The sequence below is a fragment of the Bufo bufo genome, chromosome 11 (genome assembly GCF_905171765.1).
Source record: "Bufo bufo chromosome 11, aBufBuf1.1, whole genome shotgun sequence".
In the NCBI taxonomy this organism is placed as follows: Eukaryota; Metazoa; Chordata; class Amphibia; order Anura; family Bufonidae; genus Bufo; species Bufo bufo.
Genome location: NC_053399.1, coordinates 2,842,831 through 2,869,387, shown reverse-complemented (window position 1 = coordinate 2,869,387; position 26,557 = coordinate 2,842,831). Strand labels below are relative to the sequence as shown.

The window sequence follows — 26,557 nt, the reverse complement described above, 5'->3', positions numbered from 1 at the left end:
GTGGCGATCTAATCAGAGAGAGTGTGGGGATCTAATCAGAGAGAGTGTGGCGATCTAATCAGAGAGAGTGTGGGGATCTAATCAGAGAGAGTGTGGCGATCTAATCAGAGAGAGTGTGGGGATCTAATCAGAGACAGTGTGTGGGGATCTAATCAGAGAGAGTGTGGGGATCTAATCAGAGAGAGTGTGGCGATCTAATCAGAGAGAGTGTGGCGATCTAATCAGAGAGAGTGTGGGGATCTAATCAGAGAGAGTGTGGGGATCTAATCAGAGAGAGTGTGTGGGGATTTAATCAGAGAGAGTGTGGCGATCTAATCAGAGAGAGTGTGGCGATCTAATCAGAGAGAGTGTGGGGATCTAATCAGAGACAGTGTGGCGATCTAATCAGAGAGAGTGTGGCGATCTAATCACCGAGACAATATGATCAGAGAGAGTGTGGCGATCTAATCAGAGTGTGGGGATCTAATCAGAGAGAGTGTGACGACCTCATCACCGAGACAATATGATCAGAGACAGTGTGGCGATCTAATCAGAGACAGTGTGGTGATCTAATCAGAGAAAGTGTGGGGATCTAATCAGAGAGAGTGTGGTGATGTAATCAGAGACAGTGTGGCTATATAATCAGAGAGAGTGTGGTGATCTAATCAGAGAGAGTGTGGGGATCTAATCAGAGACAGTGTGAGGATCTAATCAGAGAGAGTGTGGCGATATAATCAGAGAGAGTGTGGGGATCTAATCAGAGAGAGTGTGGGGATCTAATCAGAGAGAGTGTGTGGGGATTTAATCAGAGAGAGTGTGGCGATCTAATCAGAGAGAGTGTGGCGATCTAATCAGAGAGAGTGTGGGGATCTAATCAGAGACAGTGTGGCGATCTAATCAGAGAGAGTGTGGCGATCTAATCACCGAGACAATATGATCAGAGAGAGTGTGGCGATCTAATCAGAGTGTGGGGATCTAATCAGAGAGAGTGTGACGACCTCATCACCGAGACAATATGATCAGAGACAGTGTGGTGATCTAATCAGAGAAAGTGTGGGGATCTAATCAGAGAGAGTGTGGTGATGTAATCAGAGACAGTGTGGCTATATAATCAGAGAGAGTGTGGTGATCTAATCAGAGAGAGTGTGGGGATCTAATCAGAGACAGTGTGAGGATCTAATCAGAGAGAGTGTGGCGATATAATCAGAGACAGTGTGGGGATCTAATCAGAGAGAGTGTGGCGATCTAATCAGAGAAAGTGTGGGGATCTAATCAGAGAGAGTGTGGCGATCTAATCAGAGAGAGTGTGGGGATCTAATCAGAGACAGTGTGAGGATCTAATCAGAGAGAGTGTGGCGATATAATCAGAGAGAGTGTGGCGATCTAATCAGAGAGAGTGTGGGGATCTAATCAGAGAGAGTGTGGCGATCTAATCAGAGAAAGTGTGGCGATCTAATCAGAGAGAGTGTGGGGATCTAATCAGAGAGAGTGTGGCGATCTAATCAGAGAGAGTGTGGCGATCTAATCAGAGAAAGTGTGGGGATCTAATCAGAGAGAGTGTGGCGATCTAATCAGAGAGAGTGTGGGGATCTAATCAGAGACAGTGTGGGGATCTAATCAGAGACAGTGTGAGGATCTAATCAGAGAGAGTGTGGCGATATAATCAGAGACAGTGTGGCGATCTAATCAGAGAGAGTGTGGGGATCTAATCAGAGAGAGTGTGGCGATCTAATCAGAGAAAGTGTGGCGATCTAATCAGAGAGAGTGTGGCGATCTAATCAGAGAGAGTGTGGCGATCTAATCAGAGAAAGTGTGGGGATCTAATCAGAGAGAGTGTGTGGGGATCTAATCAGAGAGAGTGTGGGAATCTAATCAGAGAGAGTGTGGGGATCTAATCAGAGAGAGAGTGTGGGGATCTAATCAGAGAGAGTGTGTGGGGATCTAATCAGAGAGAGTGTGGGGATCTAATCAGAGAGAGTGTGGCGATCTAATCAGAGAGAGTGTGGCGATCTAATCAGAGAGAGTGTGGCGATCTAATCAGAGAGAGTGTGGGGATCTAATCAGAGAGAGTGTGTGGGGATCTAATCAGAGAGAGTGTGGGGATCTAATCAGAGAGAGTGTGGCGATCTAATCAGAGAGAGTGTGGCGATCTAATCAGAGAGAGAGTGTGGGGATCTAATCAGAGAGAGTGTGGGGATCTAATCAGAGAGAGTGTGGGGATCTAATCAGAGACAGTGTGGCGATCTAATCAGAGAGAGTGTGGCGATCTAATCAGAGAGAGTGTGGGGATCTAATCAGAGAGAGTGTGGCGATCTAATCAGAGAGAGTGTGGGGATCTAATCAGAGACAGTGTGGCGATCTAATCAGAGAGAGTGTGGCGATCTAATCAGAGAGAGTGTGGCGATCTAATCACCGAGACAATATGATCAGAGACAGTGTGGGGATCTAATCAGAGAGAGTGTGGCGATCTAATCAGAGAGAGTGTGGCGATCTAATCAGAGAGAGTGTGGGGATCTAATCAGAGAGAGTGTGGCGATCTAATCAGAGAGAGTGTGGGGATCTAATCAGAGACAGTGTGGGGATCTAATCAGAGAGAGTGTGGCGATCTAATCACCGAGACAATATGATCAGACACAGTGTGGGGATCTAATCAGAGAGAGTGTGGCGATCTAATCAGAGAAAGTGTGGGGATCTAATCAGAGAGAGTGTGGGGATCTAATCAGAGAGAGAGTGTGGGGATCTAATCAGAGAGAGTGTGGCGATATAATCAGAGAGAGTGTGGCGATCTAATCAGAGAAAGTGTGGGGATCTAATCAGAGAGAGTGTGGGGATCTAATCAGAGAGAGAGTGTGGGGATCTAATCAGAGAGAGTGTGGCGATCTAATCAGAGAGAGTGTGGCGATCTAATCAGAGAGAGTGTGGCGATCTAATCAGAGAGAGTGTGGCGATCTAATCAGAGAGAGTGTGGGGATCTAATCAGAGAGAGTGTGTGGGGATCTAATCAGAGAGAGTGTGGGAATCTAATCAGAGAGAGTGTGGGGATCTAATCAGAGAGAGAGTGTGGGGATCTAATCAGAGAGAGTGTGTGGGGATCTAATCAGAGAGAGTGTGGGGATCTAATCAGAGAGAGTGTGGCGATCTAATCAGAGAGAGTGTGGCGATCTAATCAGAGAGAGTGTGGCGATCTAATCAGAGAGAGTGTGGGGATCTAATCAGAGAGAGTGTGTGGGGATCTAATCAGAGAGAGTGTGGGGATCTAATCAGAGAGAGTGTGGCGATCTAATCAGAGAGAGTGTGGCGATCTAATCAGAGAGAGAGTGTGGGGATCTAATCAGAGAGAGTGTGGGGATCTAATCAGAGAGAGTGTGGGGATCTAATCAGAGACAGTGTGGCGATCTAATCAGAGAGAGTGTGGCGATCTAATCAGAGAGAGTGTGGGGATCTAATCAGAGAGAGTGTGGCGATCTAATCAGAGAGAGTGTGGGGATCTAATCAGAGACAGTGTGGCGATCTAATCAGAGAGAGTGTGGCGATCTAATCAGAGAGAGTGTGGCGATCTAATCACCGAGACAATATGATCAGAGACAGTGTGGGGATCTAATCAGAGAGAGTGTGGCGATCTAATCAGAGAGAGTGTGGCGATCTAATCAGAGAGAGTGTGGGGATCTAATCAGAGAGAGTGTGGCGATCTAATCAGAGAGAGTGTGGGGATCTAATCAGAGACAGTGTGGGGATCTAATCAGAGAGAGTGTGGCGATCTAATCACCGAGACAATATGATCAGACACAGTGTGGGGATCTAATCAGAGAGAGTGTGGCGATCTAATCAGAGAAAGTGTGGGGATCTAATCAGAGAGAGTGTGGGGATCTAATCAGAGAGAGAGTGTGGGGATCTAATCAGAGAGAGTGTGGCGATATAATCAGAGAGAGTGTGGCGATCTAATCAGAGAAAGTGTGGGGATCTAATCAGAGAGAGTGTGGGGATCTAATCAGAGAGAGAGTGTGGGGATCTAATCAGAGAGAGTGTGGCGATCTAATCAGAGAGAGTGTGGCGATCTAATCAGAGAGAGTGTGGCGATCTAATCAGAGAGAGTGTGGCGATCTAATCAGAGAGAGTGTGGGGATCTAATCAGAGAGAGTGTGGCGATCTAATCACCGAGACAATATGATCAGAGACAGTGTGGGGATCTAATCAGAGAGAGTGTGGGGATCTAATCAGAGAGAGTGTGGGGATCTAATCAGAGAGAGTGTGGGGATCTAATCAGAGACAGTGTGGGGATCTAATCAGAGAGAGTGTGGCGATATAATCAGAGAGAGTGTGGCAATCTAATCAGAGACAGTGTGGGGATCTAATCAGAGAGAGTGTGGTGATCTAATCAGAGAGAGTGTGGGGATCTAATCAGAGACAGTGTGACGATATAATCAGAGACAGTGTGGCGATCTAATCAGAGAGAGTGTGACGATATAATCAGAGACAGTGTGGGGATCTAATCAGAGAGAGTGTGGCGATATAATCAGAGACAGTGTGGCGATCTAATCAGAGACAGTGTGGGGATCTAATCAGAGAGAGTGTGGCAATATAATCAGAGACAGTGTGGCGATCTAATCAGAGACAGTGTGGGGATCTAATCAGAGAGAGTGTGGCGATATAATCAGAGAGAGTGTGGCGATATAATCAGAGAGAGTGTGGCGATATAATCAGAGAGAGTGTGGCGATATAATCAGAGAGAGTGTGGCGATCTAATCAGAGAGAGTGTGGGGATCTAATCAGAGAGAGTGTGACGATCTAATCAGAGAGAGTGTGGCGATCTAATCACCGAGACAATATGATCAGAGACAGTGTGGGGATCTAATCAGAGAGAGTGTGGCGATCTAATCAGAGAGAGTGTGGGGATCTAATCAAAGAGAGTGTGGGGATCTAATCAGAGAGAGTGTGGGGATCTAATCAGAGACAGTGTGGCGATATAATCAGAGAGAGTGTGGCGATCTAATCAGAGACAGTGTGGGGATCTAATCAGAGAGAGTGTGGTGATCTAATCAGAGAGAGTGTGGGGATCTAATCAGAGACAGTGTGACGATATAATCAGAGAGAGTGTGGTGATCTAATCAGAGAGAGTGTGGGGATCTAATCAGAGACAGTGTGACGATATAATCAGAGACAGTGTGGCGATCTAATCAGAGAGAGTGTGGCGATATAATCAGAGACAGTGTGGCGATCTAATCAGAGACAGTGTGGGGATCTAATCAGAGACAGTGTGGCGATCTAATCAGAGACAGTGTGGCGATCTAATCAGAGAGAGTGTGGCGATCTAATCAGAGAGAGTGTGGCGATCTAATCAGAGACAGTGTGGCGATCTAATCAGAGACAGTGTGGCGATCTAATCAGAGAGAGTGTGGGGATCTAATCAGAGAGAGTGTGACGATATAATCAGAGAGAGTGTGGCGATATAATCAGAGACAGTGTGGCGATCTAATCACCGAGACAATATGATCAGAGACAGTGTGACGACCTAATCACCGAGACAATATGATCAGAGACAGTGTGGGGATCTAATCAGAGAGAGTGTGGCGATATAATCAGAGAGAGTGTGGCGATCTAATCACCGAGACAATATGATCAGAGACAGTGTGACGACCTAATCACCGAGACAATATGATCAGAGACAGTGTGGTGATCTAATCAGAGAGAGTGTGGGGATCTAATCAGAGACAGTGTGGGGATCTAATCAGAGAGAGTGTGGGGATCTAATCAGAGACAGTGTGAGGATCTAATCAGAGAGAGTGTGGGGATCTAATCAGAGACAGTGTGGGGATCTAATCAGAGAGAGTGTGGCGATATAATCAGAGACAGTGTGACGATGTAATCAGAGACAGTGTGGTGATCTAATCAGAGAGAGTGTGGCGATCTAATCAGAGACAGTGTGGCGATCTAATCAGAGACAGTGTGGGGATCTAATCAGAGAGAGTGTGGGGATCTAATCAGAGACAGTGTGGCGATCTAATCAGAGACAGTGTGGCGATCTAATCAGAGACAGTGTGGCGATCTAATCAGAGACAGTGTGGCGATCTAATCAGAGACAGTGGCGATCTAATCAGAGACAGTGTGGCGATCTAATCAGAGACAGTGTGGTGATCTAATCAGAGAGAGTGTGGGGATCTAATCAGAGAGAGTGTGACGATATAATCAGAGACAGTGTGACGATGTAATCAGAGAGAGTGTGGTGATCTAATCAGAGAGAGTGTGGCGATATAATCAGAGACGGTGTGGCGATATAATCAGAGACGGTGTGGCGATATAATCAGAGACGGTGTGGCGATATAATCAGAGACGGTGTGGCGATCAACATCCAGTCCAAAGCTGAACTATCATAACTCATCGCTCTCCACCAAGTGGTGGCCATTGCTCCAAGCCGGCTCCATACGGGAAAACTGTGCAATACAAGTCGATGTGCCCGGAGCTCTCCGCCCAGTAACATGGCAGTGCCCGGAGCAGAGACACGCATTACGCCTTTCACCCCAGCACCTCGGAGCCCCCCCTGCCTACACAGGGGCCAGCATAAAGCTACAAGGGTTAATGAGAGATGTGGAGCCCTGCTGCCTCCGCCGCTGATGGTGACACGAGCTGAAGGCGAAGACGGGCGCAGCCAGAAGGAGAGCAGTCAGGACGCATTTAAGATCAGCCGGCATGGAGGAACGCCAAGCTCCACACTGCGGGCACTTATTAACCACTTCACTGCCAGCTGGTGGTGAGGGACAGGAACCCCAGAGGCAGGGTGAGAACCACTGCTGTTAACCAGTTCACTACCACGCAGGTGGCGATCTCAATAAACATCAGCTTCTACCGCAATGATGGCAGGTAAACGAGCACTGAGCCCAATTAACACCTTCACTGCCTAAGAGACAGGAGCAGATGGTAAAAAACAGCAGCTTAAAAAAAAAAAAAAAGGTACTCAAAACAATTATATCAGTCACATATGATGTACTGTCTGGAGGTTATATCAGCGCTGGAGCGTTATAAGAGGAGCGGCTGATATCAGTCACATATGATGTAATGTCTCTGGAGGTTATATCAGCGCTGGAGCGTTATAAGAGGAGCGGCTGATATCAGTCACATATGATGTAATGTCTCTGGAGGTTATATCAGTGCTGGAGCGTTATAAGAGGAGCGGCTGATATCAGTCACATATGATGTAATGTCTCTGGAGGTTATATCAGTGCTGGAGCGTTATAAGAGGAGCGGCTGATATCAGTCACATGTGATGTAATGTCTCTGGAGGTTATATCAGTACTGGAGCTTTATAAGAGGAGCGGCTGATATCAGTCACATGTGATGTAATGTCTCTGGAGGTTATATCATCACTGGAGCGTTATAAGAGGAGCGGCTGATATCAGTCACATATGATGTCATGTCTCTGGAGGTTATATCAGCGCTGGAGCGTTATAAGAGGAGCGACTGATATCAGTCACATATGATGTAATGTCTCTGGAGGTTATATCAGTCCTGGAGCGTTATAAGAGGAGCGGCTGATATCAGTCACATGTGATGTAATGTCTCTGGAGGTTATATCATCACTGGAGCGTTATAAGAGGAGCGGCTGATATCAGTCACATATGATGTAATGTCTCTGGAGGTTATATCAGTCCTGGAGCGTTATAAGAGGAGCGGCTGATATCAGTCACATGTGATGTAATGTCTCTGGAGGTTATATCATCACTGGAGCGTTATAAGAGGAGCGGCTGATATCAGTCACATATGATGTCATGTCTCTGGAGGTTATATCAGCGCTGGAGCGTTATAAGAGGATTGTTATAAAACAAGCACTTTTTACCTTTTGATGCAGCACCATCTCATAGATTGTAAGCTCTTGCGGGCAGGGTCATCATTCTTCCTGTTTTAACTGTTGACCTGTTTGCTACGTTATTTATGACTCTGTTTGTACTTGAACCCCCTGGGCCCCATCTACATGAGGTTGTTTCATAGGGCGGAGGAGAACTGCGGCAGTACAGGTACACCTACCACACTGGTGGCAGCCCCATCTACATGAGGTGTCTTCACAGGGCGGAGGAGAACTGCGGCAGTACAGGTACACCTACCACACTGGTGGCAGCTCCATCTACATGAGGTTGTTTCACAGGGCGGAGGAGAACTGCGGCAGTACAGGTACACCTACCACACTGGTGGCAGCTCCATCTACATGAGGTGTCTTCACAGGGCGGAGGAGAACTGCGGCAGTACAGGTACACCTACCACACTGGTGGCAGCTCCATCTACATGAGGTGGCTTCACAGGGCGGAGGAGAACTGCGGCAGTACAGGTACACCTACCACACTGGTGGCAGCTCCATCTACATGAGGTGTCTTCACAGGGCGGAGGAGAACTGCGGCAGTACAGGTACACCTACCACACTGGTGGCAGCCCATCTACATGAGGTGTCTTCACAGGGCGGAGGAGAACTGCGGCAGTACACGTACACCTACCACACTGGTGGCAGCTCCATCTACATGAGGTGTCTTCACAGGGCGGAGGAGTACTGCCGCAGTACACGGTACACCTACCACACTGGTGGCAGCTCCATCTACATGAGGTGTCTTCACAGGGCGGAGGAGAACTGCGGCAGTACAGGTACACCTACCACACTGGTGGCAGCTCCATCTACATGAGGTGTCTTCACAGGGCGGAGGAGAACTGCGGCAGTACAGGTACACCTACCACACTGGTGGCAGCTCCATCTACATGAGGTTGTTTCACAGGGCGGAGGAGAACTGCGGCAGTACAGGTACACCTACCACACTGGTGGCAGCCCCATCTACATGAGGTGTCTTCACAGGGCGGAGGAGAACTGCGGCAGTACAGGTACACCTACCACACTGGTGGCAGCCCCATCTACATGAGGTTGTTTCATAGGGCGGAGGAGAACTGCGGCAGTACAGGTACACCTACCACACTGGTGGCAGCTCCATCTACATGAGGTGTCTTCACAGGGCGGAGGAGAACTGCGGCAGTACAGGTACACCTACCACACTGGTGGCAGCTCCATCTACATGAGGTGTCTTCACAGGGCGGAGGAGAACTGCGGCAGTACAGGTACACCTACCACACTGGTGGCAGCCCCATCTACATGAGGTGTCTTCACAGGGCGGAGGAGAACTGCGGCAGTACAGGTACACCTACCACACTGGTGGCAGCTCCATCTACATGAGGTGTCTTCACAGGGCGGAGGAGAACTGCGGCAGTACACGTACACCTACCACACTGGTGGCAGCCCCATCTACATGAGGTTGTTTCATAGGGCGGAGGAGAACTGCGGCAGTACAGGTACACCTACCACACTGGTGGCAGCTCCATCTACATGAGGTGTCTTCACAGGGCGGAGGAGAACTGCGGCAGTACAGGTACACCTACCACACTGGTGGCAGCTCCATCTACATGAGGTGTCTTCACAGGGCGGAGGAGAACTGTGGCAGTACAGGTACACCTACCACACTGGTGGCAGCTCCATCTACATGAGGTGTCTTCACAGGGCGGAGGAGAACTGCGGCAGTACAGGTACACCTACCACACTGGTGGCAGCTCCATCTACATGAGGTTGTTTCACAGGGCGGAGGAGAACTGCGGCAGTACAGGTACACCTACCACACTGGTGGCAGCCCCATCTACATGAGGTGTCTTCACAGGGCGGAGAACTGCGGCAGTACACGTACACCTACCACACTGGTGGCAGCTCCATCTACAAGAGGTGTCTTCACAGGGCGGAGGAGAACTGCGGCAGTACAGGTACACCTACCACACTGGTGGCAGCTCCATCTACATGAGGTGTCTTCACAGGGCGGAGGAGAACTGCGGCAGTACAGGTACACCTACCACACTGGTGGCAGGCCCATCTACATGAGGTGTCTTCACAGGGCGGAGGAGAACTGCGGCAGTACAGGTACACCTACCACACTGGTGGCAGCTCCATCTACATGAGGTGTCTTCACAGGGCGGAGGAGAACTGCGGCAGTACAGGTACACCTACCACACTGGTGGCAGCCCCATCTACATGAGGTGTCTTCACAGGGCGGAGGAGAACTGCGGCAGTACAGGTACACCTACCACACTGGTGGCAGCTCCATCTACAAGAGGTGTCTTCACAGGGCGGAGGAGAACTGCGGTAGTACAGGTACACCTACCACACTGGTGGCAGCTCCATCTACATGAGTTGTTTTCACAGGGCAGAGGAGAACTGCGGTAGTACAGGTACACCTACCACACTGGTGGCAGCTCCATCTACATGAGGTGTCTTCACAGGGCGGAGGAGAACTGCGGCAGTACAGGTACACCTACCACACTGGTGGCAGCTCCATCTACATGAGGTGTCTTCACAGGGCGGAGGAGAACTGCGGCAGTACAGGTACACCTACCACACTGGTGGCAGCCCCATCTACATGAGGTGTCTTCACAGGGCGGAGGAGAACTGCGGCAGTACAGGTACACCTACCACACTGGTGGCAGCCCCATCTACATGAGGTGTCTTCACAGGGCGGAGGAGAACTGCGGCAGTACAGGTACACCTACCACACTGGTGGCAGCTCCATCTACAAGAGGTGTCTTCACAGGGCGGAGGAGAACTGCGGCAGTACAGGTACACCTACCACACTGGTGGCAGCTCCATCTACATGAGGTGTCTTCACAGGGCGGAGGAGAACTGCGGCAGTACAGGTACACCTACCACACTGGTGGCAGCTCCATCTACAAGAGGTGTCTTCACAGGGCGGAGGAGAACTGCGGTAGTACAGGTACACCTACCACACTGGTGGCAGCTCCATCTACATGAGGTGTCTTCACAGGGCGGAGGAGAACTGCGGCAGTACAGGTACACCTACCACACTGGTGGCAGCTCCATCTACATGAGGTTGTTTCACAGGGCGGAGGAGAACTGCGGCAGTACAGGTACACCTACCACACTGGTGGCAGCCCCATCTACATGAGGTGTCTTCACAGGGCGGAGGAGAACTGCGGCAGTACAGGTACACCTACCACACTGGTGGCAGCTCCATCTACAAGAGGTGTCTTCACAGGGCGGAGGAGAACTGCGGCAGTACAGGTACACCTACCACACTGGTGGCAGCTCCATCTACATGAGGTTGTTTCATAGGGCGGAGGAGAACTGCGGCAGTACAGGTACACCTACCACACTGGTGGCAGCCCCATCTACATGAGGTTGTTTCATAGGGCGGAGGAGAACTGCGGCAGTACAGGTACACCTACCACACTGGTGGCAGCTCCATCTACATGAGGTGTCTTCACAGGGCGGAGGAGAACTGCGGCAGTACAGGTACACCTACCACACTGGTGGCAGCTCCATCTACATGAGGTGTCTTCACAGGGCGGAGGAGAACTGCGGCAGTACAGGTACACCTACCACACTGGTGGCAGCCCCATCTACATGAGGTGTCTTCACAGGGCGGAGGAGAACTGCGGCAGTACACGTACACCTACCACACTGGTGGCAGCTCCATCTACAAGAGGTGTCTTCACAGGGCGGAGGAGAACTGCGGCAGTACAGGTACACCTACCACACTGGTGGCAGCCCCATCTACATGAGGTGTCTTCACAGGGCGGAGGAGAACTGCGGCAGTACAGGTACACCTACCACACTGGTGGCAGCCCCATCTACATGAGGTGTCTTCACAGGGCGGAGGAGAACTGCGGCAGTACAGGTACACCTACCACACTGGTGGCAGCTCCATCTACATGAGGTTGTTTCACAGGGCGGAGGAGAACTGCGGCAGTACAGGTACACCTACCACACTGGTGGCAGCTCCATCTACATGAGGTGTCTTCACAGGGCAGAGGAGAACTGCGGCAGTACAGGTACACCTACCACACTGGTGGCAGCTCCATCTACATGAGGTGTCTTCACAGGGCGGAGGAGAACTGCGGCAGTACAGGTACACCTACCACACTGGTGGCAGCCCCATCTACATGAGGTGTCTTCACAGGGCGGAGGAGAACTGCGGCAGTACAGGTACACCTACCACACTGGTGGCAGCTCCATCTACATGAGGTGTCTTCACAGGGCGGAGGAGAACTGCGGCAGTACAGGTACACCTACCACACTGGTGGCAGCTCCATCTACATGAGGTGTCTTCACAGGGCGGAGGAGAACTGCGGTAGTACAGGTACACCTACCACACTGGTGGCAGCTCCATCTACATGAGGTGTCTTCACAGGGCGGAGGAGAACTGCGGCAGTACAGGTACACCTACCACACTGGTGGCAGCCCCATCTACATGAGGTGTCTTCACAGGGCGGAGGAGAACTGCGGCAGTACAGGTACACCTACCACACTGGTGGCAGCTCCATCTACAAGAGGTGTCTTCACAGGGCGGAGGAGAACTGCGGTAGTACAGGTACACCTACCACACTGGTGGCAGCTCCATCTACAAGAGGTGTCTTCACAGGGCGGAGGAGAACTGCGGCAGTACAGGTACACCTACCACACTGGTGGCAGCTCCATCTACATGAGGTGTCTTCACAGGGCGGAGGAGAACTGCGGCAGTACAGGTACACCTACCACACTGGTGGCAGCCCCATCTACATGAGGTGTCTTCACAGGGCGGAGGAGAACTGCGGCAGTACAGGTACACCTACCACACTGGTGGCAGCTCCATCTACATGAGGTGTCTTCACAGGGCGGAGGAGAACTGCGGTAGTACAGGTACACCTACCACACTGGTGGCAGCTCCATCTACATGAGGTGTCTTCACAGGGCGGAGGAGAACTGCGGCAGTACAGGTACACCTACCACACTGGTGGCAGCCCCATCTACATGAGGTGTCTTCACAGGGCGGAGGAGAACTGCGGCAGTACAGGTACACCTACCACACTGGTGGCAGCTCCATCTACAAGAGGTGTCTTCACAGGGCGGAGGAGAACTGCGGTAGTACAGGTACACCTACCACACTGGTGGCAGCTCCATCTACAAGAGGTGTCTTCACAGGGCGGAGGAGAACTGCGGCAGTACAGGTACACCTACCACACTGGTGGCAGCTCCATCTACATGAGGTGTCTTCACAGGGCGGAGGAGAACTGCGGCAGTACAGGTACACCTACCACACTGGTGGCAGCCCCATCTACATGAGGTGTCTTCACAGGGCGGAGGAGAACTGCGGTAGTACAGGTACACCTACCACACTGGTGGCAGCCCCATCTACATGAGGTGTCTTCACAGGGCAGAGGAGAACTGCGGCAGTACAGGTACACCTACCACACTGGTGGCAGCTCCATCTACATGAGGTGTCTTCACAGGGCGGAGGAGAACTGCGGTAGTACAGGTACACCTACCACACTGGTGGCAGCTCCATCTACATGAGGTGTCTTCACAGGGCGGAGGAGAACTGCGGTAGTACAGGTACACCTACCACACTGGTGGCAGCTCCATCTACATGAGGTGCCTTCACAGGGCGGAGGAGAACTGCGGCAGTACAGGTACACCTACCACACTGGTGGCAGCTCCATCTACATGAGGTGTCTTCACAGGGCAGAGGAGAACTGCGGCAGTACAGGTACACCTACCACACTGGTGGCAGCTCCATCTACATGAGGTGTCTTCACAGGGCGGAGGAGAACTGCGGCAGTACAGGTACACCTACCACACTGGTGGCAGCTCCATCTACATGAGGTGCCTTCACAGGGCGGAGGAGAACTGCGGTAGTACAGGTACACCTACCACACTGGTGGCAGCTCCATCTACATGAGGTGTCTTCACAGGGCGGAGGAGAACTGCGGCAGTACAGGTACACCTACCACACTGGTGGCAGCTCCATCTACATGAGGTGTCTTCACAGGGCGGAGGAGAACTGCGGCAGTACAGGTACACCTACCACACTGGTGGCAGCCCCATCTACATGAGGTGTCTTCACAGGGCGGAGGAGAACTGCGGTAGTACAGGTACACCTACCACACTGGTGGCAGCCCCATCTACATGAGGTGTCTTCACAGGCCGATGTCTCATACAAGTTCATGTACAGAGCGTATGTTATCACATGTCCCATCTCCTCATGGAGGCGCATTTACACGCACTGATCAGCAGCAAATAGTCGGGATGGAAGTGCTGCTTCCTGGCAGTCGGCTGCTCGCTCAGTGGAGGTGAAGTGCTGTATTTACAGCAGCGATCTCCTCCACAGTACGAGGACGAGGGATCGCTATTGCGAGTGCTTGTCCCCATATAGCTGAACTGCTTCTGGGCAGATCACTGTTTAGACCAGGCATGCTCAACCTGCGGCCCTCCAGCTGTTGTAAAACTACAACTCTCACAATGCCCTGCTGTAGGCTGATACCTGTAGGCTGTTCGGGACATGCTGGGAGTTGTAGTTTTGCAACAGCTGGAGGGCCGCAGGTTGAGCATGCCTGTTTGAGACCACACGATCTGCTGCCCAGAAATGATAATTTAGGGGCCTGCAAGAGCAACAGGATCACCTGATGAAGGAGCATTTCGCGGGCAGATTGTCAGGAATGTGCGTTTGCAGGAACATTCTTTCCCAAAAATCTGCAGGTATAAATCCACTTTAAGAATCTGCTGCCAAATATTATGACCAGCAAGCTGCAATACAAATTTTTCCCCTAAACATGAAACGTACACAACTTGAACCAGCATTCATTTCTGTGGGTTCCCTTATGATAAAAAATAAATAAAATACATTTAAAAGTATAAAGACACATCACAGTCTGCACTTCTGCCCAATAGCCACGCTGCTGAAGCAAATGGAACCTGTAACGGAGGCACAGTGCCACCCTGTGGAGGGATTACAGTACTGCACCCAGAGGACTGGAATGATGGCTATAAACTACCAAAAAGAAGGCTGCAGACATCAGAGACAGATGAGCAGCATGTACAGTTGGGTTCAAAATTATAGCAGTCAGACATCTCTAACCTGATCAATCACTGTTTTTGGTAGAAATTATATTTTTACATGGCAAATAATTTACTAGCAGGTGTAGTAGAGTAATAGAAACCCAACAGACCCAACAGTCAGGACATGCATGATGCTGATTGTGTGTAATTCAATCACTAATAGAAAGGGGAATGTTCAAAATGATAGCAGTGTGGAGTTCAATGAGTGAGGTCATTCATTCTTTGAAAAACAGGAGGCAATTATTGCCCTTATTTAACCCCTTAAGGACTCAGCCCTATTTCACCTTAAGGACCAGGCCATTTTTTGCAAATCTGACCAGTGTCACTTTAAGTGCTGATAACTTTAAAACACTTTGACTTATCCAGGCCGTTCTGAGATTGTTTTGTTGTCACATATTGTACTTAACGACACTGGTAAAATGAAGTCAAAAAAATTCATTTTTATTTATAAAAAATACCAAAATTTATCACAAATTTGAAAAAAAATTGCAAATTTCTAAGTTTCAAATAATACATAGTAATACCTCCAAAAATAGTTATTACTTTCCATTCCCCATATGTCTACTTCATGTTTGGATCATTTTAGGAATGATATTTTATTTTTTGGGGATGTTACAAGGCTTAGAAGTTTAGAAGCAAATCTTTAAATTTTTCAGAAATTTTTAAAAACCCGATTTTTTGGGACCAGTTCTTGTCTGAAGTCACTTTGCGAGGCTTACATAATAGAAACCACCCAAAAATGACCCCATTCTATAAACTACACCCCTCAAGGTATTCAAAACTGATTTTACAAACTTTGTTAACCCTTTAGGTGTTCCACAAGAAATAATGGAAAATAGAGATACAATTTCAAAATTTCACTTTTTTGGCAGATTTTCCATTTTAATATTTTTTTTCCAGTTACAAAGCAAGGGTTAACAGCCAAACAAAACTCATTATTTATGGCCCTAATTCTGTAGTTTACAGAAACACCCCATATGTGGTCGTAAACAGCTGTACGGGCACACGGCAGGGCGCAGAAGGAAAGGAATGCCATATGGTTTTTGGAAGGCAGGTTTTGCTGGACTGTTTTTTTTTGACACCATGTCCCATTTGAAGCCCCCCTGATGCACCCCTAGAGTAGAAACTCCATAAAAGTGGCCCCATTTTAGAAACTACGGGATAGGGTGGCAGTTTTGTTGGTACTAGTTTAGGGTACATATGATTTTTGGTTGCTCTATATTACACTTTTTGTGAGGCAAGATAACAAGAAATAGCTGTTTTTGCACCGTTTTTATTTTTTATTTACAACATTCATCTGACAGGTTAGATCATGTGATATTTTTATAGACCAGGTTGTCACGGATGAGGCGATACCCAATATGTATATATTTTTTTTTTTTTATGTATGTAAGTTTTATACAATGATTTCATTTTTGAAGCAAAAAAATAAAATCATGTTTTAGTGTCTCCATAGTCTGAGAGCCATAATTTTTTGAGATTTTGGGCGATCACCTTGGGTAGGGTATGATTTTTGCGGGATGAGATTACGGTTTTATTGGCACTATTTTGGGGTGTGTGTGACTTTTTGGTCGCTTGTTATTACACTTTTTGTGATGTAAGGTAACAAAAAATGGTTTATTTAGCACAGTTTTTATTTTAAATTTTTTATGGTGTTCATCTGAGGGGTTAGGTCATGTGATATTTTTATAGAGCCGATCGGTACGGACGCAGCGATACCTAATATGTATACTTTTTGTTTTTGCCCTATTTTTTACCAGTTATTTTTTAACTTTATTTAGGGAAAATGACGTTTTTGTTTATTTTTACTTGAAACTAAATTTTTTCAACTTTATTTTTTCAACTTTATTTTCACTTTATTTTTTCAACTTTTTTTTCACTTTATTTTTTGTCCCACTTTGGGACTTGAACTTTTGGGGGTATATTCCTTTACAATGCATTCCAATACTTCTGTATTGGAATGCATTGGCTGTATGAGTAATACTGTGTGTATTACTCATACAGCTTCCGGGGCCTGTGAGATCCAGGGGGCTGGTGGAAGGCATCGCGCTGCCTTCCATGCCATCGGGTCCCCCCCACAGCCCCATGGGGACCCGATGGCACTACTGCTGCTGCCGCCACCCGCACCGTAAAAAGCCGCAATCCGCAGGTCTGAATTGACCTGCGGTTTGCGGCGATCGCTGACACGGGGGTGGGGGTGGGGGGTCAATGATTTGAGCAGGCACCTTGTTCCGATCACCACCCGCCGGGCGGCGGTGATCGGAACAACACATGATGTACCGGTACGTCATGTGTCCTTAAAGGGATTCTGTCACCTCTCATAACCCAAATTCGGATTTTAAACCAGTCATGCTCCACAGCTTACCTGGAATCGGCTGTGCTCTTCTATATTTTAATCCGTCCAGTAGTTTTGCAGAAAAACGACTTTTATAATAATGCAAATTAACCCTGAAGGTGCCCAGAGGGGCGTTATGTTCCCCTTTGTGTGCCCAGTAACGCCCCTCTTACAGTGCCCAAAACGCCTTCCTCCAGAATCCCTAACAGCCCACAGCGTCTCATCCCTCTCCTCCCCCTTCCTGACGGCCGAGCGAAGTCTCGCGCAGACGCAGTACCCACTGAGGGCTGCGCCAGTGCGATTTGCTGGAGACTGATGGCAGGAGCTTCATCCTCGTCACTGGGCTCGGCGCATGCCCAGTGACGTCCGATACTCGCACTTCCCTCAGTCTCCAGCAAATCGCACTGGCGCAGCCCTCAGTGGGTACTGCGTCTGCGCGAGACTTCGCCCGGCCGTCAGGGAGGGGGAGGAGAGGGATGAGACGCTGTGGGCTGTTAGGGATTCTGGAGGAAGGCGTTTTGGGCACTGTAAGAGGGGCGTTACTGGGCACACAAAGGGGAACATAACGCCCCTCTGGGCACCTTCAGGGTTAATTTGCATAATTATAAAAGTCGTTTTTCTGCAAAACTACTGGACGGATTACAATATAGAAGAGCACAGCCGATTCCAGGTAAGCTGTGGAGCATGACTGGTTTAAAATCCGAATTTGGGTTATGAGAGGTGACAGAATCCCTTTAAGGACTCGGGAAACATGCCGTACTGGTACATCATGTGTCCGTAAGGGGTTGAGGAAGGAAGGCAGCAGATGTTGTACCTGCCGGTTACAGTGCATTTCTCTCCGAAATTCTGAGTAAATTGGGTTGTTCCAGACATTGTTCAGAAGAACAGCGCACCTTTATTAAAAAGTTGATTGGAGAGGAGAAAACATATAAAGAAGTGCAGAAAATGATCGGCTGCTCAGCTAAAACTACCGCAAATGCTTTAAAATGGCAAAACCTGAAAGACGTGGAAGAAAGCGAAAAACTACCATTCGGATGGATAGAAGAAAAGCCAAAATGGCGAGGACTCGGCCAACAATCAGCTCCAGGAAGATGAAGAAGGTGTAAAGTTCCCTGTGAGTCCTGTTACAAGGAGAAGACGCCGACGTGAAGCCGAGCGATCTCCAAGAAGCCCCCGCAACGTCCGACTGCTGGAGACAAGACGTGTGCTGAAGAGCTTACAATCTGCCAAAGAGCCCATTGACCGGACTGATGGAAGATTGTTCTGTTTGGGTCTAGTGGCCGGAGACAGTTTGTCAGACGACCCCCAAACACTGAATTCAGCCCCAGTAGACTGTGAAGACAGTAAAGCATGGTGGACAAGCATCATGATATGGGGATGTGTCTCAGACTACGGTGTTGGGCCTATTTATCGCAGACCAGGGATCACGGATCAGTGTAAATCCATCAGAATACTGGAAGAGGTCATGCCGCCTTATGCTGAAGAGGAGATGCCCTTGAAATGGGTGTTCCACCAAGACAACGACCCCAAACACCAGTAAACGGGCAACATCTTGGCTCCAGACCAACAAGACTGACGTTATGGAGCGGCCGGCCCGATCCCCGGATCTTAATCCAATAGAAAACTTGTGGGTGACATCAAACATGCAGAGTCTGAGGCAAAACTAAGAAATAGAGAAGAACGGTGGAATGTGGTCCGATCATCCGGGGCCGGAGAACCTGGTCACAGGGGCAGAAGGTGGTGACTCCGAGCAGCACAGACGTCCAGCAGGTCTCAGAGACAGCGGGTATACAACTGAGTATTAGTGACGGGATTCAGAGGAAAGAAAAGCTTCAGACATTTCTCAGTTTATAGAGGGAATGTTTGTAAAGAAGAAGACAAACACTGCTATTTTTTTGAACAGTCTAATATTCACTTTTCTTCAATCTTTTTAGAGGAACAACACAAATTAGATATTTTTCTTCATGTTTTGATTTGGAATAGAAGGTGTAGTGTTCCCAATGCGTCTGTGTGGATGGAGATAAACGCTATTAGAAGGATTCTGAGCTTTATTCACTTTTTAAACACACTGCTATTATTTTTAGCACAACTGTATGTGGTCAGAGGTAGAACGAATATGCAGATGTCCCTGCTCCACATTAACACCCAATGCCGGACGTAGGCTCTTCCCACCGGCCTGCTCCATGCCTTGAGGCTGCCCCATGGGAGTATGAGATAGGGCGGCAGGAGGCTCCGTGCAGCTCCGTCTCATCTGAGGAGACGAGCTTCTATGCCTTTCATCATTGGGATCACAACATGTCACCTGCTCTGTGCTGGCGAGTTATGGGACATGGACTTACCAGAAGCTTGAGGACATGGTGGCTCATTGGAGAGGAACATGAGCTGGGCAGCAGAGATTTAGGAAGGTGATCAACCATCTGGGAGAAGTCGGCTGTGGAGTGGCCGTGGCCCTGGGTGCAGGAGGCACAATCAGTCGAGCTCCCACCTAGATGACTCTCTACAGACATTTTGGACTGTTTTGTATGTCTGCTGCGGTTGGGTCTAGGGGGTTCCACATGTGCCCACCTCATGATGGTACACTGGGGACTGCCATCACTATAGAGGGCACTAGGACTGACTAGAGGACTTCCCAGTGCCTGGCCCCTTAAAATAACATCAGCAAAAATCAGGAAACCCCCAGAGCAAAGGAATATGTGCCATGTGCAGGGGCACTAAGGGGGCAGGGGGAATCGGTGGGGGGGCACAGGGAGCTGGGGACAGAGGCTCAGGAGAGGAAGTTTGGTTTTCTTCGGTGGTTTAATGAAATATTAATAACGAAAGTCTCTGGAGAAGGATGGCGACCACAGACGACCTCTGCGTTCCCATGACCTTCCCACCACACGCTACAGGGAAGTGCGCTTAACCCCTTCAGCCCTGACTAGCACAGGGCAGAGTGCAGGGGTAACTGTGACAGGTTATGCACAATGTTATAACACCTTACCTGGAGGGTAGAACATCAGGATAAGACTCATCTGTTCGGCCACCTTGGTCCACAGGTACGTCCCTCCATACAGAATATCCCCCTCCCCCATCGTCCGGCATTATATGGTGCACCTACCTTCACAGTGATGGGGTACAGTAATAGCTGCAGAACATGGGACATGACGGGGAGCAGACGGCAGGGGGCAATGGAGTCCTGGAGATCAGAAGGGCTCTCCCTCATCAGCAGTGTCTGTGCTGCCTCCTCCGTTCTGGGACGCCCTATGCAGCGCTACCCCCCTGTGTCCTGCACGTTTAATGCCTAAAAGTGTAAGGAGCCCTGGGATCATCAGATAACTACTACCACCACCCTCCATTTCTCCCATGAAGCCCCAGGACACGGCACAGATCTCTCGTGGAGTATTGAGCCTGAGGCGCCGGGCAGCCAGGCTGCAGCATTGCTCATGCAGTCACAGAGCGTTGTATGTGTGTCTGTACTCACGGTCATTGCACTGTGGCCCCGAGTAGGACGTCATGGAGCAGTCGCAGGTGAAGCCCTCCCATTGCTGCATGCACACGCCCTGGTTAACACAGGATTCTTCCTGACAGGTGGTTGTTGGACCTGAAACCCAGCACAGAAGAGAGAATTGAGTACAGGGGTCCGCTTCACCAAGATGCCCCATCAGGTTCTCAAAGACAAATCTCAAGCTTGTAGCATGCAACAAAATGGCATCTCATGCAAGGGTTGGGCGCAGCCGCCACATGCAGAAACAAGACCCAGAACCCGTGAATATCCTGACACCAGAGACAGGACATGCAGCTAAAACTAATAGAGGTACCATATACACCCCAGCGCTGTAACCCAACCGGGACTGTACCTACCTCTACATTGTGCACCCACAGCCGTCGTAGCCCCTCCTATCGCCTGATAGTCCCCCATTAGAGAGGGCACATACATATGATGACCGCGGGCAGCACGGACCCTCCATGACTCTAGGTGAACAGTGGATCGGCCAGTGCCTTCATCTCGTTCCTACCCCAATGTCTGACATTACGTACAGCAAACAGCTGCAGTTATATAAAACCATTTTGGCGTCCAGGTGATAAAATGGCGCAGCAGCATCCACCATATTTATAAAGCCTGCCGCCGCCATCTTGGACACCATTATTGCAGCCACGCTGTTGGGAGGTGCCAGCACCCTGCACTGCTCAACCGCCAAGTGACTGCAGGCAGCACTATAAAGCAGGGTGGACACTAGGCAGCCACATTACTTTACAGTGTCTCCCATGCAGACTGCTGACAGATCTGAGGGTGATGATGGGGACCCTCTATTATGCTCAGTCCCCATCTGAGAAGATGTACACAACCGGCAGCACTGACACGGGGACCGCCAAGGGTCCTGCGTGCACAGAATCCCCCATTCTACCCTTATAATGTCAGCCCAACATTTCCACCCTCGAGCTGCATGCATGGTTGGCACAGGCAAGCGCAGAATCAACCCATCCCCCACAGACCAGCAAGGCACATGAAAAGAAGCATGCGGAGGACACACGGACAATGAGCAGAGACAGAGCGCGGTCAGCACTGACCCTTCCCTGGAGACCATCCCCTCCCAAATATCCCCCAGAAGCGATGTGTTACCAGATCCCAGAGGATATGGCCACCCGAGCCCTCAGTGCTGACCCTGCTCAGAACAGCCAGACCAGCCCCGCAGGCACCGGCGCCCTCTGGTGGTGGTGTGGCTGTAGATGACAGTGCGGGTTAGGTCATGGGCAGACTACCTTGTAGATTAGCTTTGGTCAAAGCATCTTTGTTAGCCAAGGAACAAAAACAAAGCAGATGTTAGTAGAGCAGCGGATATTAGGGTCCCCTTCCCTCAATCCACCGAGAAGCGTCAAAACAACAAACACAAGCAGCAAAGGGGCGAGCAGTCCTGCCATAAGCAAAGCTTACAATGCAGAAAGCGCAAAGCAAGCAAGCAAGCTGCCCTGTTGGGGGGGGGCGACCTGCAGATGGTGCCGCCCCAGAGGGTCACCTCGTCTCCCCGGTGCCCACAAACATTTTATACTGACATTGATTCTCATCGCCCCTGTCAGAGAGATGACGGCTCTTCTGTACATACCACAGCTGACAATTATACACCCGTCACCCCAACCTTCTGGTCATTATACACCCGTCACCCCAACCAGCTGGCCATTATACACCCGTCACCCCAACCAGCTGGCCATTATACACCCGTCACCCCAACCAGCTGGCCATTATACACCCGTCTCCACTACCTGCTGGCCATTATACACCCGTCTCCACTACCTGCTGGCCATTATACACCCGTCACCCCAACCAGCTGGTCATTATACACCCGTCACCCCAACCAGCTGGTCATTATACACCCGTCACCCCAACCAGCTGGCCATTATACACCCGTCTCCCGTACCTGCTGGCCATTATACACCCGTCTCCACTACCTGCTGGTCATTATACACCCGTCACCCCAACCAGCTGGTCATTATACACCTGTCACCCCAACCAGCTGGTCATTATACACCCGTCACCCCAACCAGCTGGCCATTATACACCCGTCTCCCGTACCTGCTGGCCATTATACACCCGTCTCCACTACCTGCTGGCCATTATACACCCGTCACCCCAACCAGCTGGTCATTATACACCAGTCACCCCTACCTGCTGGCCATTATATACCCGTCACCCCTACCTGTTGGCCATTATATACCCGTCTCACCTACCTGCTGGCCATTATACACCCGTCTTCCCTACCTGCTGGCCATTATACACCCGTCACCCCAACCAGCTGGCCATTATACACCCGTCTCCACTACCTGCTGGCCATTATACACCCGTCTCCCCTACCTGCTGGCCTTTATACACCCGTCTCCCCTACCAGCTGGTCATTATACACCCGTCACCCCAACCAGCTGGCCATTATACACCCGTCTCCCCTACCTGCTGGCCATTATACACCCGTCTCGCCTACCTGCTGGCCATTATACACCCGTCTCGCCTACCTGCTGGCCATTATACACCCGTCTCCACTACCTGCTGGCCTTTATACACCCGTCTCCCCTACCAGCTGGTCATTATACACCCGTCTCCCCTACCTGCTGGCCATTATACACCCGTCTCCACTACCTGCTGGCCATTATACACCCGTCACCCCAACCAGCTGGTCATTATACACCCGTCACCCCAACCAGCTGGCCATTATACACCCGTCTCCCCTACCTGCTGGCCATTATACACCCGTCTCCACTACCTGCTGGCCATTATACACCCGTCACCCCAACCAGCTGGCCATTATACACCCGTCTCCCCTACCTGCTGGCCATTATACACCCGTCTCCCCTACCTGCTGGCCATTATACACCCGTCACCCCAACCAGCTGGTCATTATACACCAGTCACCCCTACCTGCTGGCCATTATATACCCATCACCCCTACCTGCTGGCCATTATATACCCGTCTCCCCTACCTGCTGGCCATTATACACCCGTCTTCCCTACCTGCTGGCCATTATACACCCGTCACCCCAACCAGCTGGCCATTATACACCCGTCTCCACTACCTGCTGGCCATTATACACCCGTCACCCCAACCAGCTGGCCATTATACACCCGTCTCCACTACCTGCTGGCCATTATACACCCGTCTCCCCTACCTGCTGGCCTTTATACACCCGTCTCCCCTACCAGCTGGTCATTATACACCCGTCTCCACTACCTGCTGGCCATTATACACCCGTCTCCACTACCTGCTGGCCATTATACACCCGTCTCCCCTACCTGCTGGCCATTATACACCCGTCTCGCCTACCTGCTGGCCATTATACACCCGTCTCGCCTACCTGCTGGCCATTATACACCCGTCTCGCCTACCTGCTGGCCATTATACACCCGTCTCCACTACCTGCTGGCCATTATACACCCGTCACCCCAACCAGCTGGTCATTATAGTTAAACAAAACATGCAATGCAACAGCTCACTGCAAACCAAATAAAGTACAAAATTGCTTCATAATTGCAAATGCTATACTAATAAGTTAGAGATGCTTGGCAAATCGTTTTGTACAAAATTATTTGAGCCCGTCTGCCGCACGTCAAGGCGATCTCTAGTTAGACTGGTTCCTAACACTAAATATACCTGTTATGTGCCATGACAGCTACCATATAATACCATATAATTCAGAAAATGCAGCTTGCATATGGAACCAGCACTTTCTGAATTATATGGTAGCCATCATAGCACATAACAGGTAAAATTTAGTGTTAGGAACCCGTCTAACTAGAGATCGCCTTGACGTGCGGCAGACGAGCTCAAATAATTTTGTACAAATCGATTTGCCAAGTATCTCTAACTTATTAGTATAGCATTTGCAATTATGATGCAATTTTGTACTTTATTTGGTTTGCAGTGAGCTGTTGCATTGCATGTTTTGTTTAACAGTGTTGTTGTCGGCCATAGCAACGTGCCCCTGCGCTTTGGGATGTGCTGACTGACCCCCTTTTTCTCTGCAGCTTGTGCTGGAGGTGTGGCTGCCTCCCCAGTCGTGCACTCCTGACCAGCTCGTCTGCCCATAGGCTGATTTTAATTAGTGTTAGTATATAGCTTGGCCTGCTCCCCCTCACTCACTGAAGCCATCTGGCACCAGGAGAGAGATAGTATGTGGACTCTCATTGCAGTCCTTGGTGACCTTTTGGCACCAGGGGTGGTGTGGAGTGGGCCCGGCATACATGCTGGTAACTGCTTTCCCTGGATATAATGGATGCTATTTTGGCACCAAAAATGACAGAAATTCAGGCGGATCCAGCATGTAAGTGGAACCTGCACTTTCTGAATTATATGGTAGCCGTCATGGCACATAACAGGTAAAATTTTGTGTTAGGAAATCGTCTAACTAGAGATCGCCTTGACGTGCAGCAGACGGGCTCAAATAATTTTGTACAAAACGGCCATTATACACCCGTCACCCCAACCTTCTGGCCATTATACACCCGTCACCCCAACCTTCTGGCCATTATACACCCGTCACCCCAACCTTCTGGCCATTATACACCCGTCACCCCAACCTTCTGGCCATTATACACCCGTCACCCCAACCTTCTGGCCATTATACACCCGTCTCCCCTACCTGCTGGCCATTATACACCCGTCACCCCAACCTTCTGGCCATTATACACCCGTCACCTCAACCTTCTGGCTATTATACACCCGTCACCCCAACCTTCTGGCCATTATACACCCGTCACCCCAACCTTCTGGCCATTATACACCCGTCTCCCCTACCTGCTGGCCATTATACACCCGTCACCCCAACCAGCTGGTCATTATACACCCGTCTCCTCTACCTGCTGGCCATTATACACCCGTCTCCCCTACCTGCTGGCCATTATACACCCGTCACCCCAACCTTCTGGCCATTATACACCCGTCACCCCAACCTTCTGGCCATTATACACCCGTCACCCCAACCTTCTGGCCATTATACACCCGTCACCCCAACCTTCTGGCCATTATACACCCGTCTCCCCTACCTGCTGGCCATTATACACCCGTCACCCCAACCTTCTGGCCATTATACACCCGTCACCCCAACCTTCTGGCCATTATACACCCGTCACCCCAACCTTCTGGCCATTATACACCCGTCTCCCCTACCTGCTGGCCATTATACACCCGTCACCCCAACCTGCTGGCCATTATACATATTTGTTCTAGTGATCTGAGTTAATGCTGTACTTCCATCAGCCTGCAGGGGGCGCTAGTTACGATCTACTGATTCTACTCCTGTAGATTGTGGGCGGTTGTTCATGGGGGGCACTGAATGGCACATGACAACATATTTAGTAATCTCCATAAACCATACAAATCTGTGTGTGCCCTTGGTACTACGGTCTTGGTAGGAGACCATGGAGGTCATAGGGCCACTCACACCTGTCAGGGATCAGTGCAGGGGCAAATCAGGCAAAGCATAATAGGAAGGAGTTAAATGTCATTGAGTGGATGAGCTCGGAGGTGGAGGGGATTCTTTCCTGTTTTCATAACCCAAACAGAGATATCAGATGCAGCAAAACAGACACGAGAGGTATACAGCTGTGCACATCCTCAGCCCATCCCTAAAACAGACACTAGAGGTATACAGCTGTGCACGCCCTCAGCCCACCCCTAAAACAGACACGAGAGGTATACAGCTGTGCACGCCCTCAGCCCACCCCTAAAACAGACACGAGAGGTCTACAGCTGTGCACGCCCTCAGCCCACCCCTAAAACAGACACGAGAGGTATACAGCTGTGCTCGCCCTCAGCCCACCCCTAAAACAGACACTAGAGGTCTACAGCTGTGCTCGCCCTCAGCCCACCCCTAAAACAGACACG

The 26,557-nt window shown here is 50.1% G+C and overlaps 1 protein-coding gene across 2 annotated transcripts in view; it reads right to left on the bottom strand.

Annotated features, from left to right (window-relative positions):
* Positions 1-26,557, bottom strand: part of NRXN3 (neurexin 3) — a 335,275-nt gene that overhangs the window by 132,381 nt on the left and 176,337 nt on the right. For both annotated transcript variants that reach the window (XM_040411260.1, XM_040411261.1), the window contains one exon: positions 20,671-20,790. In XM_040411260.1, the coding sequence (XP_040267194.1) occupies positions 20,671-20,790 (120 nt within the window). The remainder of the gene's footprint in view (positions 1-20,670; positions 20,791-26,557) is intronic.